This window comes from Saccostrea echinata, unplaced genomic scaffold (genome assembly GCF_033153115.1).
Source record: "Saccostrea echinata isolate AGI-Se365-2 ecotype Australia unplaced genomic scaffold, CSIRO_AGI_Sech_v1 ptg000046l, whole genome shotgun sequence".
In the NCBI taxonomy this organism is placed as follows: domain Eukaryota; kingdom Metazoa; phylum Mollusca; class Bivalvia; order Ostreida; family Ostreidae; genus Saccostrea; species Saccostrea echinata.
In genome coordinates, this window is record NW_026889795.1 from 7,916,124 (window position 1) to 7,932,142 (window position 16,019).

Consider the following 16,019-nt stretch of genomic DNA (forward strand, 5'->3'; position numbering starts at 1 on the left):
TGTAATTAATATTATTTTTAATTCAGACAATTCTGCCCCAGAAAAAACCCATTCCAAACTCAAACCAGTAACCAACTTGCGTAATCTCCGTCGAGGCCTTATATCCATAAAGAGCTCTATCAGAAAATGTATACCTACCTTTTTTGGACACTCACATTTAGTGTTTTCATTAGACGTTATTCCTCATTTGATTAGAAATATATTAGGGTTATTAGAAAAGTTTGCAGACAGGTTCTATTGTGAGCTCGCTATTTGCATGAAACCAGTAAAACTCTGCAGATAAAAACTATTTCGTATATTCCAATAAATACGCAAAAATTATATGTTTTCGGATGATCCTTAAAAATATACAGCTATAATATTTAGATAAAACATACTTCTTGGAGAATGTCACTTTTTCGCCATCTTCGCTAGCCAAGGGTTTCCGATCCAAAATCTACTCGGGTGGAGCGAATCGTAAACCCTTGGCTAGCGAAGATGGTTTTTCACACGTTTACAGTACATAGTCATTTTTTTAAATTAAAAATTGCACTGTTGTACATTTGTAGCGCATAAAGATTTATATTTCACCTGTCGATACATGAAACGTCATTTGGCGAAATTTTAAATTAAATTGGAGGGGTTATGACTGTTTTATAGGTAATTATAATTATTATGAGAAAATGATCCCTTTTGCCCTCTTCATTGTGTGTATGCTATTCTATGCATGGGCAAATGATTTCACTCTTTGTTAGATTTTTGCAAATTGTTGAGATTTTATATCAAGTATACTTTTATGTCAGATGAAATATCAAAGAAAATTTTGTTATAATTGAGGTTTAATTTTTCACCTTCATATTTGTTGCACTAAAGGAATATCGTTCGCCCTATTAGCCCATCTTCTTTAAAACTTACAATTAATGGTTGATTAGTAATTCCATCACATCCTTTCATAAGAGAGATAAATACGCATTTAGGCATTAATTGTATCAGGCGCATTTCAAAGTTTGCAACTTTGATAAAACTATTAAACAGATAGTTTTACACCTCCGCTTGAAAGGCAGAGTTTATAATGATTGGGGTGTATTATTTTATGTCAGCATCACTTGAAGACTCCCATCTCTTTTCTGCAACTCCTCATATACCACTGAATAAAATTTATGAGACTTTCACAGAATCTTTTTTATTACACTGTACCATTGTGCACCTCCTATTTTATATTCTGATTGACAGATATCTGGAGTTTCCCTCAGCTAAAAAAAGACTTTACTATTATATGTGTGAGGCTTGGTCGCGAGGGAGGGGGGGGGGTATAATTTTGTGAGCTCAGTGCCCACAATACCTCTAGTGCATATCTCGTCCTCCAAACTGGGATAGAAGATTTTGGACATAACTCACATGGTCCATTGACAAAATAGGCGAACTTCAAATATTATTAGTAGGTGACTTGAATGTACAGGTAGATCTTCTTAATGCTCCACAAACAAACATAATTCATGAAATTGTTTCAACACACAAACTTGTTAACAATATCATTGAATTCGAACCGACTAGAACATCTAAAACAAAGGTTGTTTTCTTTAACACGAAATCTATTTCTGTCCTGCCTAAATTATTCTTTAAAGGAGGTAGGTTGGAGTGCGTTACAGTCCATAGACACTTGGGCTTAATATTGTCACAGAATCTTAGCTAGTCTGCATATATTGACGGTATTGTAAACAATGCTTATAAAAAAACTTGGGCTTTTGAAAAAACAAAAGTTTAAATTGAGTAGAAATAACTTTTTAAAATTGTACACTACATTTGTTAGACCAATGCTTGAATACGCTTCTGTTGTTTGGGATGGTTGCTCTAAACATGATTCTGAAAAAGCTTGAAAAAGTCCAACTAGCTGCGGCTAGAATTTTCACAGGACTTCCTATTTTTGCGTCTACAGGAACAGTTTATTTAGAAACTGGTTGGGAAACTTTAAAATTTAGGCGCTATACTGCAAAAATGACTACTATGTTCAAAATTCACAAAGGGACTGTTCCTGAATATTTTAAGTAATATTATACCAAACAAGCATGAAAATGTATCAAAATACAATACCCGCAATAAAGAGCAGTTTATTATTCCAAGATGTAGATTAGAACTATTCAAAAGGCCATTTGTACCAGAAGCTGTGAAACAATTGAACTTATTAAAATGAGAATCAAGAGAAGCCATTCCAATTAATTGATTCCGTAAAAACTTGAGAGCTTGTACAAAAATCAGCAATCCGCCAACGTATTTTTCTTTTGGCAAACGCTACACAAACATAATTCATACTAAACTAAGGCACAACTGTTTACTTAATTATGATCTATATAAACGCAATATCATCAACAATCCCCTTTGTTCATGCGGAAAGTATGGAGAGGCTTATTATTTTTTTGCTTGTAGAAATTATGCAAATACTAGGAACAATCTTTTCAACCACCTGTTTTTGCTTGATGAATTGGTTACAATTGAAAAAAAACCTGTTATTATGGGGTGATAAAGATTTGCCTGTGCTTACAAATACACTAACAATATTTTTGCTGCTGTCCATAAATCTATTGATGAAACATGTAGATTTTAAATTGACGTCTTATTCACTTATATCACTTGAAAATATTATATTTTAATGTATTATTTGCATGACATATTGTTATATTTAAGGAGAGGAACCAGTAAGTTGCAAGAACTTGTTTCCAATCCTTTTGATTAATTCAATAAAATATGTTTAAAACAACCGACAAGAACTTCACACACGTCGAGCACGCTTCTTGACCCAATTCTTACATCTGTTGACATTCAAGTATGCGAATCGGACACTCCAACAATAGGCGCTTCTATCAGTGACTATAGAGCAACTTATATTTCGCTTTCTTTCAGTATAAATTATAATCGTTCGTACAAGCATAAAGTGTGGGCTTATAACAATTCAGATTTCAAAAAGTAAATTCTCTTATTAATCGGAAATTGTGATTGGACAAAAAGTAGCAACGAAAATGAAACAATAAACCTTGCAGCTGAACATTTTACATCGGAATACCTTTCCTGTGTTCATGAATGTATACATGAACAAACTGTAACCATTCGTCCTCGTGAAAAACCATGGTTAAATTCAGTGCTACGTGAAACAATAACGAATAAGAATTGGAAACCGTCTTCGTAACAAAGCACTATAAACTAAAAAAAAAGATTCCTATTGGTTCGCATATAGAAAGGTCCGAAATTTAGTCAACAATATGAAAAAGAATACGATATCAAATTGTTACGACAAAATAGAAACCTACTTGGAAGATTCAAGTAATATAACAATAAGTTATATTGGAAGTTTCACTTATATCAATTGTTTTATTTTTCTTAAGGAGTTGTCCACTTAAGTATAGTAGCGTGGTCCCTTTTTTTCACCCTTAGTTTACCGGTTAAATATTAGCACATGGTATTTTATAAGTTTTCATTGTGTATAACTGAGTGTTTCTAATTAAAATATCGTGTATATATGATGAATAATTTAACATATCCCAAAAATAAGCCAATTTTTAACACCTATCACACTTAAAAATTCCGAAACATTTTCCCCCGAACAGACTACGGTTTCTCAATTACGGTACATGAAAATGGGCGGAGACATTTAAATTAGATACTATAGAAAGAAGATAATTGAAACTGTGAAAGTACACATTGCGGACAAAAATTAAGTAATTTTACAAATAATTGTAAATAATTGTTAAAAAAATTACAAACAAATAATAGAACATTGTTTATAACTTTGGTTTATAACAAAGGTTTTCACATCTTTCATATCTTTATTTTTTCTTTTACATCATATATGATTTATTTACGTTCTTTATTAGGATGGGGGTGTTGCGCTGTTATTTATAGGTATTTTCGTACAAATTATAAGTTTTATTGTGTTTTGGCAAGGTGCATTAAGAGTTAGGAAATAAACAATATTCACGAGAACGAAAAATGCAAGGTTCAATGAATTACATGATAAAAGCAAACAACGGACCTTTCGAGTGAAAAAAAATATGGTTCAGAGAGGAGACAGAAAGAAACATTGTTGAAATTTTTCTTGCAAAAAATCAAATGTTCAAGCTTTACAATCAACTACAAATATTTTTTTTCTATTTACCAATTGTTTGCAATAAACGCTATACAATAAGATGAACGAAACAACTCAAAGCTGACCGATATAAAACTGAGCACGTTTCAACTGCGAATGAGCACATTTACTAGAGGCATTTACCCGTGACGATACAAATCCACGTGGCTTGTTATGATTCTCAGCAGGTCACAATGAGGCTAATCGCAAGTAAATGAAGATATTCAAAATCACAATACTTTTAATTAGAAAACATAGAGCACAAGGTTGTTCAACAAAGATATTTTCACTGGACCTTTATACATACATGTATAATATACACATTATATTTCGAACTCGACTCTGAACAAACCTGTGCTCGGTGTTCACGAAAGCTTTGAAGTGGGCACCTGTAACTGATTTCTTTTGTTATTCATGAAAATCAAGGGACCCAACCTTCAAAACGCAGCTTCTTATGTTGTCTATACCTATTGTTTGACATTTTCAAATGTTGACTCAAATAATAAAAACATCACTTAATAATATAATTTAGTTCTTAAGGTTTTTAATAAAAGTTCAAAATTTGATGAGTAACCGGGGACCACAGATAAGACTTATTGAGACTTGTTCTTTGCATGACATACTGTATTGTAATATATAAGGAGAGGAACTAGTAAGTTATAAGAACTTGTTTCCTATGCTTTTGATGTATTCAATAAAATATGTTCAAAACAGTGCTTTGTGAACAGTTAACGCGAGCGGATAGTGAACGCTTAACACAAAACTGTGAATATTGAGCGCATGAGGATCTCATGGTGAGCGGACGTTGAACACACGGTGAAAGAATAGTGAGCTAACGGAAAAATGGGAAAATAGAACGTTTTCTAATACATCTATTATATGTGTTTAGATGACAGTGTGTGTCAGACGTGCTCAGTTGATCGTGTGTATCAGCAGTGATAAGTTGACTGTGTGTGTGCTAAATGTGCTTAGTTGACTGTGTGTATTATACGTGTTTAAAAGACCGTGTGTGTCAGACGTGCTCAGTTGATCGTGTGTATCAGTAGTGTTCAGTTGACTGTGTGTGTGCTAAATGTGCTAAGTTGACTGTGTGTATTGTACGTGTTTAGATAACAGTGTGTGTCAGACGTGCTCAGTTGACGGTGTACGTTAGAAGTGTTCTGGTGAAAGTGTTCAATTGGTTGTGTATTAGTAAACTGTACACTTGGTATGTGAAAAATCAAGGAATGACATAACCTTTTAAAGACATATTAGGTCTGATATTATGTTTATTGGTGTTGTAACGGTATGCAGTGCTAATTAAAAAAAATGGCCTCTAAAAATATGATGTTCAAAATGGGTAGGAAAAACATCAAAAATTTTAAAGAGCAAGAGCCACTTAGGGCCTTTTTTTGGCCCTGAGAATTTCTGAAAAATCGAAACTGCTCAGTTTTAGTTGAAAATGCAACATTTATAACGTGGACCCTTGGTGACAGTGTATCTATTGAACTTGACGTTATTCTCTCTCTAGTCAATGCAATATGACGTCATAAATTGCCTCATTTTTCCCATATCCTGTAAATTCCCTTAAAAATGGCCAAAAGTTTAGGTATTTTTTCAATATTTCATATAAAGCACAACCTTTGATCCAAAATATGCAATTACATAATGAAAGATCTGCTTCTGAAGATCACAAAACATGTTTTAATTTTTGGATCGTGGGCTGTGCTCATATTTTAAATCTTTGCTGAAGGTAGTCAAATACGCATGTTTTCTGCAAAATTCAAGAACATTGCATTTTCCAAAGCCTGTTTTCCAATACCTGGATTCTCAAAAAGAAATTTTGTTATAGGAAATGAAAGCACCAAGTCTCTACTTTATTTTGATATATGATATGGGACAGAGGGTGATAGTCAATTAATTGATATAAGGACAGGGCCATTTTATGCACAAAGTGAACCTAGCTCTTTATCAGACCTATCCTGAATATGCTTCAGTTGTTTTGGATGGCTGCTCTAAACCTTGAATAAATACAACTTTCCACCGCTAGAATTGTAACAGGACTACCTATTTTTTGTTTAGAGAAGCACTTCATTCTGAAAATGGTTGGGAAACTTTAAAAATGACTACTATATTCAAAATTCTTAGGGGAAGAGTACCTGAATCTTTGCATAATAGTGTTCCCAAAAAGCTTGATAATGTATCCATATGCAATACCCGTGACAAACAAGATTATTTAATTCCAAGATGTAGATTAGAATTATTTAGAAATTCCGTCGTACCTGACTATTAAAAACAGAGGTCAGAAAAGCCATCTCAACATACATTTCGAAAAAAAAAATTGATAACAAAAAATTAAAAATCCACCATCCTACTTTTCTTTCGGTAAAGCAAGATATCAATATCATTCATACTAAGCTACGACATTACTGTATACTAAACTATGATCTATATAAAGGAAATTATTAATAGTCCTTTATGTTCAAAAACATAAAGATGTGTAACATTTCTTTTTAGCATGCAAAAATTATTCTAATGCAAAAAGTAATCTTTTCAATCGCTTGTTCATGCTTGAACTGGTCACTATTGATATAAATCTACTATTAATGATGTTAATTTGCCTTTACAGATAAATAGCAGTATATTTGCTGCTGTTAATGCTGTTAACGTTCATATATTTATTGACGAAACATGTAGATTCTCTAGTTGATATGTTATTTAATAGCATTTTCACTTGTATCAATTGTATTATTTTTCTTTAATTTGCATGAAATATTGTAATATATAAAGAAAATAACTAGTTAGTTTTAAGAACTTGTTTCCTATCCTTTTGTGTATTCAATAAAATATATTTAAAACAATGCTTTGTGAACAGTTAACGCAAGCGGTTGGTGAACGCTGAACGCAAAACTGTGAAATGAGCGCATTATGAGCTCATGGTGAACAGACGTTGAACGCACGATGAATGAAAGTTGTGCAAACGGAAAAATTGGAAAGTAGAACGTCTTCTTATATATCTATATAGTTACTTAAAATATTTCAAAATATGTTTATTTACATTTCTTGGCTGTGCTAAAATTCAGAATAAAATAAATTAATGGACTTTTTCAAAGTAAATTTAAAAAAAAGATTCATTTCTATTGATATCATTGTGCTTCAACTGACAAAATTAAACGTTTTCCAATGTAAGTGTTCTCACCATGAAAAACCAAAACACATGAGTGGGTACTTTTTGTACGATTCGGTTGATCAGTGATCATGAATTCCGGGATGTGCTAAATTTTGTCTATAAAGAATATGTATACCTGACTATGTTTACGGGGCAGATCGACGTAATATTTCTATCTTGTTAAATTTTTTTTTATCTGGAGATGTTTGTTTGTTTGTTTGTATGTTGTTTAACGTCTCACCCGAGATTTTTTCACTTATATGGAAATGTCACCACTTGTCGGTGGAGAGCTGCAAATTTTGTCCTGTACTCGACACTTACGGTAATTTAGCAGTGAGGAATCTTTTCGTGCCAGCACCTACTGCGACACGGGACCTCGGTTTATACGGTCTCATCCGAAGGACCGGTCTCTAGGTCCCACAGTGGGATTCTAACCCGCGACGTAAGGATCAACTCCTTACTTCGCGACTCTAGAGAAGACGCTCTAACCTGCACTGCGCCACACGGGTGACTCTGGAGATGGTATTGTTAATCGTATACTTAAGATGTTTTTAATTAGTTGACTGCGTGTATCAGATATGGTTATTTGATTGTGTGTGTCACATGTGGTTAGTTGACTGTGTGTTGGAGGTGCACAGGTAACCATGCATGTCTTTAAGAAGTGATTATAGTTGGCTGTGTGTGTTGAACATGCTTAGTTGACTGTGTGCATTATATGTGTTTAGATGACAGTGTGTGTCAGACGTGCTCAGTTGATCGTGTGTATCAGTGGTGTTAAGTTGACTGTGTGTGTGCTAAATGTGCTTAGTTGGCTGTGTGTATTATACGTGTTTAGATGACAGTGTGTGTCAGACGTGCTCAGTTGACTGTGTGCTTTAGAAGTGTTCAGTTGATAGTGTGTAAATGAAAGTGTTCAATTGGTTGTGTATCAGTTAAGTGTTCATTTGGTATGTGAAAAATCAAGGAATGAAATAAACCTTTTTCGATACATATTAAGTCTGATTCTATGTTTAGTTGTTATTTTTAGTCAAACAGATAACATTTCTTCCCTCTAACTCCCTTTTACAAGAAGTGTCCATTTGCATGTGGGAAGTTAAGGTGTTCAGTCGGCACGTCATACACGTATATCACACACCCTCACACACACACACACACACACACACATATATATATATATATATATATATATATATATATTGTAGACTCTACAAGACACAGATAGTGTGAAGTAATCAACATCACAAGACGCACCAGGAAACCTCAGAAACTCTTGACAATATTACGTCACTGTATCAGGTTTTATGTACGCTTAGGTTGAAGATTATGGCAGTATACAAGTACAAAGGTAGCACACCACTTCACAAGAAAACAATGCAAACTCGTACAAATTCCAATACACCCAGAAGTCGTTTTAATTAACTCGTTCTTTAATTCGGAAATAAAATTTGAGTTGTAATTGCATAATATTCAAAGATGTTTTCAACCAATAACCATGAAATTAAACATAGGGTTTCGCTTGCTAGTATTCCAATGTTAAAGAGAATTACGCGAAATAAGATGATCCTAAGTTATAACCAGACTGCGTGTTCTATTTCAATTTTGTCAACATGCGATAGTACACTAGGTTCTTGTATACTTTTTTACAACCAATAAAATTCATAAACTGTAAATTAAAATATAAAATTGAAACGCAATTCTGTTAGCAAAAGACTCTATTTAAATAAGTATGCTTTTTTTTTTTTTTTTTTTTTTTTTTTTTTTGCTGAAATAAGTTTTGTGAATTCAAAGATATTTTGTCTTAAAGATTTTTACATCAGTCGATAAATATTTTGTAACAGAGAATTTATCCAAAAGCTTTTACATTCATTCTTATAAAACAATTTGAAACTGTGGATCAGGCGTACCCCAGACTCCCCCTTACATACTGTAAATCACGTTTTATTTGCGAGGGCTTTATTTTTGCGCAATCAAGTGAGACCGACTGCTCGCAAAAAATTCATTCTCGCGTATGTTTTTATTGATTTTAAGATATGCATATACAATACATGTATATACAACAATAAGTACTAGTGTCTCTCGCTTATAAATCCTAAATATTTTTCTCAGGAAAAAAGGTGTTGCCAAAATATGGTGATCGACAGTATACATGTATACACTGCACAAATAGTATATCAAAATAATGTTTCACTCAGGGTCATTCTAGTAAATGTAGTATGTAATGACCATTTATACTCTCTCTCTCTCTCTCTCTCTCTCTCTCTCTCTCTCTCTCTCATCTAATTCTTCTTCCGAACATAATTGTTACACAAAGTTACAGTGTGTACTTATGATCGAAATCTACGATTTTTGTTTTCATTTCGTTTCTTTATAAAGAGTTATCCTTCCTGTCACGGATAACGCTAAATCATTCGCTACATTCAAGTTTTTTTTCACATAAAATTCACAAAGGAAGTTTAAACAAAATATCATCAGAACCAAAGATGTTATAAGACCGGAGGTGTTGTTTTCTCCGACAAATGAGTCTCTTTTGCTGTCAATCTTGTCGAAGGGTAGACAGAAGAACGATAACTCCTGTCGTGATTTAACACAGCATACATTTTCTCTGTCTCTTGAACATGCAGAGGATTAAGAAATCCAACCGGAAGATAAAGCCGATACAGTTCGCTTTGTTCCTCTATAGGATTTTCTAGGTGGCGCTTTGCATTGCCGATATATAAAAGTTCTTTACAAAATATATCGTAGTAGCATAAAAATCTCTGAATTTTGTTGTCTTTTCCTCTTAGTCCAGATTGTGTTGATATATGAGACACGTCGTTTGACCATTCTTGTAGTTGGTTTATCATTTCTACCAAACTTTTTGTTAGCTGGGCCTGTCCTCTAAACTCGTGACCGTATGTAAGTGGCTGGAAATCCCCGGATGTTCTGGGTAATGGCATGGGTACACTGTGACTTGGCCTCGAGATTTGTTTAGACATTAAATGTGCAACGGAGTTTTGTTCAGCGAAATTCAGAACCACAAGTATGCAGAGAAAACGGATCTTCATACTGGTCACTCTGGACTAATATAAATGAAAAATAAATTTTAAAATCCTAGGTAAACAAATTGTTGAAACCAACGATTTTTGTTTCTTCCAAAAACAAATAATCTTGCTTTGTTTTATGGAATTACATGTATTTAAAACAAAAGGACCAAAAAACAAAACCGTCTTACCGACAATAGAAACATAATCCAAATTGTATCAATCTTTAGGGGGAAAAGTTTAATATATAACCCTATTAGCTTGATTCAAATCAATTTCTTGAATGATCACGGATGATGATTGTAGAAGACAAATTAAGTTAAATTGACTTTAAATCATGAGTTGACGATCCCTTGGTCATTCAACTAATGAAGGAAAAATTATTAATGACGGACAAAGATAATATAACACACATTCGTACTCTCTAGAAAACTATCGCGTTTCATTTGCTAAATAAAGTTCCATCTAATAGGCCTAAAAAATCATCTAATAGGCCTAAAAAATCTTCTCTGTTTATATTTGTGGTTCCAATTTTATAGGGAAGATGTAAATGTTATAATTTTTTCAACAGGCATTTAAGTACATTTTCTATCATTTGTATGTACTGTCATTTGTTCATGTTCAAGAGTATTGTGAAAAAAGTAATTACTGCAAATCGATGCAAAAGTGAGTTGTACTTTTTTGTTTCCATATAGTAACAAGGCAATTTGGCTGTATTCACCATGGACTTTTAAATTAAGTGAATATGAAACATTTAATCTTCAGCGCGATGTCTTAGCAATAATAAACGTTTTACTTTGCTTGTTTCAAATGTGTCAAAAAGTGCATTTGTCAACTTTGAGAACCCTTGCCATAGACACGTTGCTCGAATATATCTGTTTTGTATTTCTTCGTAATATACAACAAATTAATCATAATTATCATTATCTTGTGATTTTTAAATTGTTTTCAAAATTTCTAAGATAAACATGCCAAAAATTGTGATATTGGCAATAGTAGTAATATCTAATAGGATTATATACATTTGTAGTACATAACATCCTCTGGTATCTTGTCGAAATCCGTGTTAAGGTACCTTAATTTTATTTATTTATTTATTCATTTTTGAAACATGTTAAAGAACCAATACTTCAATGAAAAACTTTTGGGAAAAAATATATTATTGAGGAAATTTTCGTCTGACGATTGAGAACATTTTGTAAAACGAGCGTCAGGCTTTATCATCCAATGATCTGCCTAGCTACACTCTAAGGAAATAAAACAAACAAAACAATTAATACAAATCAATTTTAACAATAATTGTTTTAAATCATATAATTCGTTTTACTGACTTAGAGACAGTTTTGATGTAAATAAAAAATCCATTTTATTATCATTTTTTATTTATTAAAACTCATTGTATTTGCCGTTGGAAATTTAGGAGGTCATATGATTAGTTTCTTTGTTTTGTTTTGGTTAAACAACCGGAACTGGACTATCTGGTACGCTCTCTGTTGGAGCGGGGATGTCTGGCCTTGGTATATCCGTATCATCTTGTGTATCTTCTTCTACCACTATATCAGTAACACGTGGTATTGGGTCAAAAGGTCTAGTTTCGATTTCTGGATTGCGCACATCTACAACAACCGGAAGCTGACGCTGCACCACAGGAACAGTGACCGGAGTGGGCATGACGAATAAAGGCCGGCGGCTAATTCTAACCATGAGAGGTGTACCGAATCGACGAGTCGGTATGAGAATGGTTCTTGATGGCTGAACAAAGAATTCTCTAGATCTAGGAAGACTGGCCGGAAATCCGGTCAAGGCTGCCAATCGTCTTCTCAGGATGTTCCTCCGAAGAATTCTCCGGAGAATTGCCAATCTTTGAGCTCGAAGATTCTCACGGGCGATTTGCTCATTCAAAATTTGTTCATCGTCGGGACTGATTTCCGGGGGCGTTTGTCTAAAAGGTCTAGGAGTGATTTCCGGGGGCGTTTGTCTAAAAGAACTTGGAGGCACTTCGGGAGGTTGTGATAATATAACTGGGGGAGGGACATCCGGCCCGGTTACTACGTCACCTGCTAACAAGTCATACTCATCAGGAGTATTCATAACTATTTCCTTCCGGACTTCCATCAATTCCTGGGCTATTTGTTCGTAGTCTTTACGGTTTTCTTCTAGTCTTACCAGTAAATCCTGCTCACGTTTCCGGAGACCAGCCAGAATTTCCTCTCTTGTTGGCATCATGACTTCCGGTTCGGGTATCGGTTGTGTTAGGTTTGTTACTGGGGGTAATGTATTGTCTATAGAGCTTGGTTCTTCTGATGGAGCTTCCGTTGGAGAAAGAATCGGTGTCAAATCTGTCACGTGACCTCCAGCAATAAAGTTTTTAAGATTTACTTCGACCATCTGGAAACACAAATAAATTCATCCATTAATGTCAATCTTTAAAACTAAAACTACAAACTTATAATGCTTTAAATAGCGATTATGGATGCGTAGGTTTATATGTCGCTTAATATTCAAATTATAAATTAATGTTATATCAAGGATTTATAGATTGATGACTCTTATAAGCTGATTCATATTAAAATTCAAAAGGGCTCAGCTTAGAAGGAAAAAGAGGCATCAATTCAGGGGAGAAGGGCAGTAACTCTGTAGAGAAGGGGAATAATTCCGGAGAAAAGGGAGGGAATTCTAAAGGCAGCAACATTTTTCAAGCAGTTTTGTTAGACAAGTGACACGTTTTAAGAACTAATTTATCTGAAGTTGTTAAAACATGAACAAATTGGATTTTAGATAGAAATTTGAGTATTTTGGTAATTCTTGCAGTATCTACATTCATTTGCAAACTGAGCAATGGATCCTGCATATGCCTTCAAGGACGGAAAAAATAATTCTCTTTAAAACAGTTTTCTAAAATTAATTTTGTCGTGATGAAAAAAAATCCAAGATTCCAAAATTTCAGCATCATTTTTACTGTCTTCTTACTTAAATTTTCTTACGGTTATTTTTTTAAATAATTCTCAAGAAAGTTTTCTGATTTGGCACATTTGTTTAGCAAAATGTCTAAAATTCCATGAAAATCTTTTTTCAGTTTATCGAATTATCATTTGGCGTTAAACAGAGTTAATCCCATGAAAGATAATTTTTACACCTTGACCACGACGGGGATTTACGGGTGATTTTAGTAACAATGCTATTTATCTGATATATTGATGTAATTGTCCATCTATAAGATGTCACGCCTTTACGTTACACTTACTCTCCTTTGTGGTTAATTTGTTTTACTCCAACTTGTTATTTGTTAATTATAGCTGGTGCAACGTCGAGCCGTCAAGACAAAAGTGTAGTTGGAAAAAAATACATGTATTTAATAAATCTAAAAATTATACCAAGTTGTTTTGAACATCTGTATCCCTGCCTGTAGTATAACGAAAGAATTAGGATAAGAAGCACCATATGCATAGGCCAAGTTGGAATACGTCACTTAAATGTATTGTTTTGTACTCATTATATAAATTTCTAATAATTCAATACTGTATTATTACTAAACGACAATATGATAAATTGTGGCCCTATTTTCTAAAAAAAAAAAAAAAAAAAAAAGTATTCTACCGACACAAACTTTTGATATATTTTGCCCCCCCCCTCCCCGCCTCCCGCGAACCTCTTCCTTACACATGGGGACCATGAATTGAATAAACTTGAAATTGGATGAGGATCAAGTTAGGGGATGATCACATACATGTATGATTCTGAGGAGGGGGAGAGCTGATAGCATTTTTTTCGGGTCATATTTATTTTCATTACGGTTAAAGACAGAATTATTTATTTCCAAGATAATCGGGGAGAGATTATTTATTTTCTTCTTTATTTCAGAAGATAAAAGTCTGACAAAAAAAAACGGAGGGAGGGGGATTGCCAACCTTTAAATCTCTATTTCGTGGGGAGGAGGGGTAGTAGGACAAGGCAAGCCTTACTGGCATGCAGATAATTTATTTCCAAAGCCTAATTCCTCCCCCTCCTCAGAATTAAATGGTCGCCCCCCTAATGTCTCTTTACCTCTTCGTCCCCGGTTTCTTGATTTTTGATGAGTTTCTTCACAGTGGGAGGATTGCCCTCTTTGAACTTATTAGTGACGTGCATTATGTCGTCATCAGTCAGTCCGTATTTCTCTATGACCTTCATCAACTCGTCCGTGTAAAGAATTTGAACGTCTGCATGATCCCTGGGTACCTCGGATTGGATCGGCGGATCTACTGTGGTGGAGTTACTGTCTGGCTCCTGAGATAAAGCAAACCCACTCAAACTCAGCGATACAAGTAACATCAAAATACGGGCCATCCTAAAAAAGAAAGGTAACTATAGAAACAGTCACATTATAATGAGGCAGCATATCGACGTTTTTGCTTATTGAGAGAAATGGATAGCGGGGGGGGGGGGGGGGGGGTTCGATTGAATTAATAAATACTGTATAAAAGTATATTTATAAAAAAAGATACCATTATCTTTTAACTCTTCTTATGATTTATTAGTCCACATATCAGCTAAAATGTCAGTGGTCCAAAATTCACAACTCTTAATTCATTATGGAGAGAAAACATAAAATTTTGGACGGGGGAAGGGGGGAGGAACGTTGAAGGGGGAAGGAACGTTCCTGAATTCTGAGGAGCTTTGAATGCAGTCAGAAGTTATTAACCTCGGAAAACCTTATTTGGAAATATAAGTACATGAAATGCATAAATAATTATATTGAGACAGTGCATGAAGTTCACAAAAGTCGGAAATAATAAAGTAATATAGATAAAGCATCTCCACCTTATTCAGTATCGTTCTGGATTTATCTGCAGATGTATAGTAAGTATTTTTTTTTTCAAACCGTTATTTTTAAAAAAAAGATAAATTCAGTTTTCAAAGAACAAATAAACAGTGTGTAAGGCGAATTTATTTATTTTTTCATGAGATGTTTTCAATTGAATTCAACTAAGTTTCACTTGAGCATACAATATTATTGAAGAGAAATAAAAAGGACTTAGAAATTAAGCAGATATGCTTTTTAAGAGTCTGTGATGATGTATACGAAATAAATTCCTGCGATGACATCGCATCAGGAACGCAATATCTTTTGACAGAATTTAAAATTCACAAACGCTCACAACTTATTATACCTCTTTAGAAAATAAATAAAATTCTACAGTTCTTTCTTTTTTTTACCCGAAATATTGCTAAGATAATGAGAATTTTATTTTTACGAATAAATATTGGAAAACAAACTAAATAATAAAAGTTTCACCTACCTGTCTAGTTTACCTTGTATGTAGATAACTCTTGTACGATCGAATATATCCCCCTATCGATAATCAATTAAACTAATCAACCGTAATTAATTTAGTTTCAGTAGTTTGCATTATCTACAGATTAATCACTGAACGCCAAACCTTGGGTGTGTGTGTGAAGGTGAAGGTCATTCGAAGCGGTAAGTCGTCTATCAAGAGGCTCCGACAAAAACATCAAAGTAACTTCATATTTTTGAGATTGAGAGGGCATAGTTATTGTGTTAATCCATAAGAGAGTCTATTTGATCTATCTGATCACTTTGCATTGTATTTTAATGCTCCGAAATGGTGATTTTGATGATTATGTGGTGTTTTCCCGTAGAACGAGTGTAAGAATTCATGAGAACAACTCACGTTTCTTAATGACAATAGTTATGAACTGCTGATTTATTCTGCGTCAACATCTTATTACTCTTTTAATATTACATTAGAGTATT

At 33.8% G+C, this 16,019-nt stretch overlaps 1 protein-coding gene across 1 annotated transcript; it reads right to left on the minus strand.

The window, feature by feature from the left end:
* Positions 1-11,624: 11,624 nt before the first annotated feature.
* LOC133202039 (uncharacterized) lies at positions 11,625-14,610 on the minus strand. The gene is made up of 2 exons (XM_061337813.1): positions 14,309-14,610; positions 11,625-12,652 (listed from the first exon to the last, which is right to left on the minus strand). The coding sequence occupies exons 1-2, from the start codon at positions 14,588-14,590 to the stop codon at positions 11,720-11,722; spliced, it is 1,215 nt and encodes a 404-aa protein (XP_061193797.1). The 5' UTR covers positions 14,591-14,610; the 3' UTR covers positions 11,625-11,719.
* Positions 14,611-16,019: the final 1,409 nt, after the last annotated feature.